The 3,878-nt window shown below is 46.8% G+C and overlaps 1 protein-coding gene across 1 annotated transcript in view; it reads left to right on the plus strand.

Moving 5' to 3' along the window:
* The window catches only part of armh3 (armadillo like helical domain containing 3), a 62,684-nt gene extending 60,109 nt beyond the window's left edge, over positions 1–2,575 (plus strand). Inside the window, exon 26 of the mRNA XM_090195415.1 lies at positions 631–2,575. Within this exon, the coding sequence (XP_090051541.1) occupies positions 631–723 (93 nt within the window). The 3' untranslated portion in view covers positions 724–2,575. The remainder of the gene's footprint in view (positions 1–630) is intronic.
* Positions 2,576–3,878: the final 1,303 nt, after the last annotated feature.

Below are 3,878 nucleotides of genomic sequence, written 5' to 3' on the forward strand. Positions count from 1 at the left end.
TTCACTATTAGTTTGCTGTTCTGTCAGGTTCACTATTAATTTGCTGTTCTGTCAGGTTCACTATTAGTTTGCTGTTCTGTCGGGTTCACTATTAGTTTGCTGTTCTGTCGGGTTCACTATTAATTTGCTGTTCTGTCAGGTTCACTATTAGTTTGCTGTTCTGTCAGGTTCACTATTAATTTGCTGTTCTGTCAGGTCAGATCCAGGCAGATTGTTCCAAACTAGAACGATGCTGCTTTCCACTTTTATTCTTAATTCTAATCATTCTATTTCTAGGATTCCAAGTGTTTTGATCTTTATTACATGTCAAATCACAATTATTTTGTTGCCCTACTCACACTCTACCTCTCTCTCTCTCTCTCTCTCTCTCGCTCTCTCTCTCTCTCTCCCCCTCCCCCTACTCACTCTCTCTCTCTCTCTCTCCCTACTCACTCTCTCCCCCGCTCTCTCTCCCCCCCCCCCTCTCTCTCTCTCTGTCTCCCCCCCTCTCTCTCCCCCCCTCTCTCTCTCTCCCCCCCCCCCCCCCTCTCTCTCTCTCCCCCCCCCTCTCTCTCTCTCTCTCCCCCCTCTCTCTCCCCCCTCTCTCTCCCCCCTCTCTCTCTCTCTCGCTCCCCCTCTCTCTCTCTCTAGGTTCGCTCCATCAGTCTGAATGTGAGGAAGAATGTGTCTCTGAACACACTGAGTCAGGACCTCCTGCTCAAAGAGTTCTCCACCATCTCCTGAGAGACACATGTATAGTCCTCACCCCCCCCTGACCCTATCTGACTACACACACACTCCTCTATCTAACTACACACACACCTCTCTCTCTCCCCACCTGCCCTACACACACCACTCCTCCACTGCCTCACCTCTCTCTCCCCACCTGCCCTACACACACCACTCCTCCACTGCCTCACCTCTCTCTCTCCCCACCTGCCCTACACACACACTCCTCTATCTAACTACACACACACCTCTCTCTCTCCCCACCTGCCCTACACACACCACTCCTCCACTGACCAAGCCCCCCACCCCATGTTTGAGGAAATGATGCCAACTCCTCCAGATACTGACGGACACCCCGGTCAACTGATCCCCACCACACACCATACTACTCTGGGGTTGATCTGGCTGACTGGTGGGGTTTGTCTGGAAGTCTGTACTATACAGTGTGAGTGGTTTCTGTCTTAAGAGATGTGTGTGTGTGTGTGAGTGGTTTCTGTCTAAAGTGGTTTCTGTCTAAAGAGATGTGTGTGTGTGTGAGCGCTATTAATACATTGTGTTTGTGTGTGTATATTGGCAGGACTGTTACCAGACTGATCCATGCAAATATCCAATCTCCTTCCCAAATTGCACCCTATTCCCTATATAGTGTACTACGTCTGGTAGTGCACTATAACTTTTGGTAGTGCACTATAGAGGGAATAGGGTGCCGTTGTGGGAGGCTGTCGTTGTAACATCTGTTGTTAAACTGATCATTGGATTGAATCATTTTTCTTATTTTGTTTTTGTTGTTGAAAAAAAAACCTTTTAGTTCTAAAAATGTACATTTGGTTGTTTGTTTTCTCTGCTCTGTTGGTTGGCCTTCCGTTACTAGGCAACCGATCCATCCATGTCGTTTGACATGAACGAACGATCCGAGACAACCTGAGTTTGATGAATCAGACGTGGAATTTATTTTTCTCTCGGATTCAGAAAAAATAAGAAAATGAAAGAAATACAGACAAAAACAAGGAAAGGGTGTTTCCTGTTTCCTGTTTCCTGTTTCCTGGTGACTGAATGTTTATGTGGGAGCTAAAACCTTTTTACTTTCTTCACGTTTTGAATACATCCTATTTTTCTCTCTTTTTATCTTGAGGATACATTGACCCTAACCTCATACGACCATCCTGATATCACACGCTTACAATCTGTTTTGAATACATCCTATTTTTCTCTCTTTTTATCTTGAGGATACATTGACCCTAACCTCATACGACCATCCTGATATCACACGCTTACAGTCTGTTTTGCTACACGGATGAAATGAAGTGAGACCAACTGAGAGCTCAGCGGTCAGGATGGTCGTCTGAGGCTACATTCACCCAGCCGCTGAGGACAGTATGGCAGACATTTTGAGAAGTGGCTACATACGTAGGCTACGTTTACAAGCTCGCTGTGTTCTCAACCGTGGTGACGTCCAGCATTAACAGACTCATGGAGCCGGGGTGAAGTTTCCCCTAAATGCTGATCCTGGGGCAGCTTAGCATTTTCCCCACTAACGGTTAAGGTTATGATTGAGGGAGGTCAAGCTGATCCTAGATCTGTACCTAGGGGAAACTTCACCCCGGCGCTAGTTGATCTTTAAGGTCGCAAAAGCTGTTTTCGGGTAACGTTGCACAACATTTGTGATCTTGAACAGAGCCCTGCACAAGAGATTTATCTGAGGACCCTCGTATTAAAGATGGATAAACAAACAAATTATGCAACGTTTTCTTTTCTCTCTCTTTATTTTGACGGTAGGATTCTCTCTCTTCCTCTCTAACTCCTGTAGCTAGTAGTGTTATTTGTCTGTTTGTCTTTTAAAAATAAACTTTTGTTTTCCTACTCCTCACTTCCTGTGGCGTCCCTGCTTTGTTAAGGACGAGACAGACCGCTCGGACCAATGCTACAAATAACCTCTGACCTCAGAACGTTGACCGTTTTATGTTCTGTTCATTCCCCATGATTTTCTGTATTAAATCGTCACTGTTCGTCCCAGCAGGAGATCTACAGCCAACGGTCCTTATGGTCTGTTATCACACCCAGCAGGAGATCTACAGCCAACGGTCCTTATGCTCTGTTATCACACCCAGCAGGAGATCTACAGCCAACGGTCCTTATGCTCTGTTATCACACCCAGCAGGAGATCTACTGCCAACTATGGTCTGTTATCACACCCAGCAGGAGATCTACAGCCAACTATGGTCTGTTATCACACCCAGCAGGAGATCTACTGCCAACTATGGTCTGTTATCACACCCAGCAGGAGATCTACTGCCAACTATGGTCTGTTATCACACCCAGCAGGAGATCTACAGCCAACTATGGTCTGTTATCACACCCAGCAGGAGATCTACAGCCAACTATGGTCTGTTATCACACCCAGCAGGAGATCTACTGCCAACTATGGTCTGTTATCACACCCAGCAGGAGATCTACAGCCAACTATGGTCTGTTATCACACCCAGCAGGAGATCTACTGCCAACTATGGTCTGTTATCACACCCAGCAGGAGATCTACTGCCAACTATGGTCTGTTATCACACCCAGCAGGAGATCTACAGCCAACTATGGTCTGTTATCACACCCAGCAGGAGATCTACAGCCAACTATGGTCTGTTATCACACCCAGCAGGAGATCTACTGCCAACTATGGTCTGTTTTCACACCCAGCAGGAGATCTACAGCCAACTATGGTCTGTTATCACACCCAGCAGGAGATCTACAGCCAACTATGGTCTGTTATCACACCCAGCAGGAGATCTACAGCCAACTATGGTCTGTTATCACACCCAGCAGGAGATCTACTGCCAACTATGGTCTGTTATCACACCCAGCAGGAGATCTACAGCCAACTATGGTCTGTTATCACACCCAGCAGGAGATCTACTGCCAACTATGGTCTGTTATCACACCCAGCAGGAGATCTACAGCCAACTATGGTCTGTTATCACACCCAGCAGGAGATCTACTGCCAACTATGGTCTGTTATCACACCCAGCAGGAGATCTACAGCCAACTATGGTCTGTTATCACACCCAGCAGGAGATCTACTGCCAACTATGGTCTGTTATCACACCCAGCAGGAGATCTACAGCCAACTATGGTCTGTTATCACACCCAGCAGGAGATCTACTGCCAACTATGGTCTGTTA

This window comes from Oncorhynchus mykiss, chromosome 13 (assembly GCF_057628025.1).
Source record: "Oncorhynchus mykiss isolate SJ-2025 chromosome 13, ASM5762802v1, whole genome shotgun sequence".
Classification (NCBI taxonomy): Eukaryota; Metazoa; Chordata; class Actinopteri; order Salmoniformes; family Salmonidae; genus Oncorhynchus; species Oncorhynchus mykiss.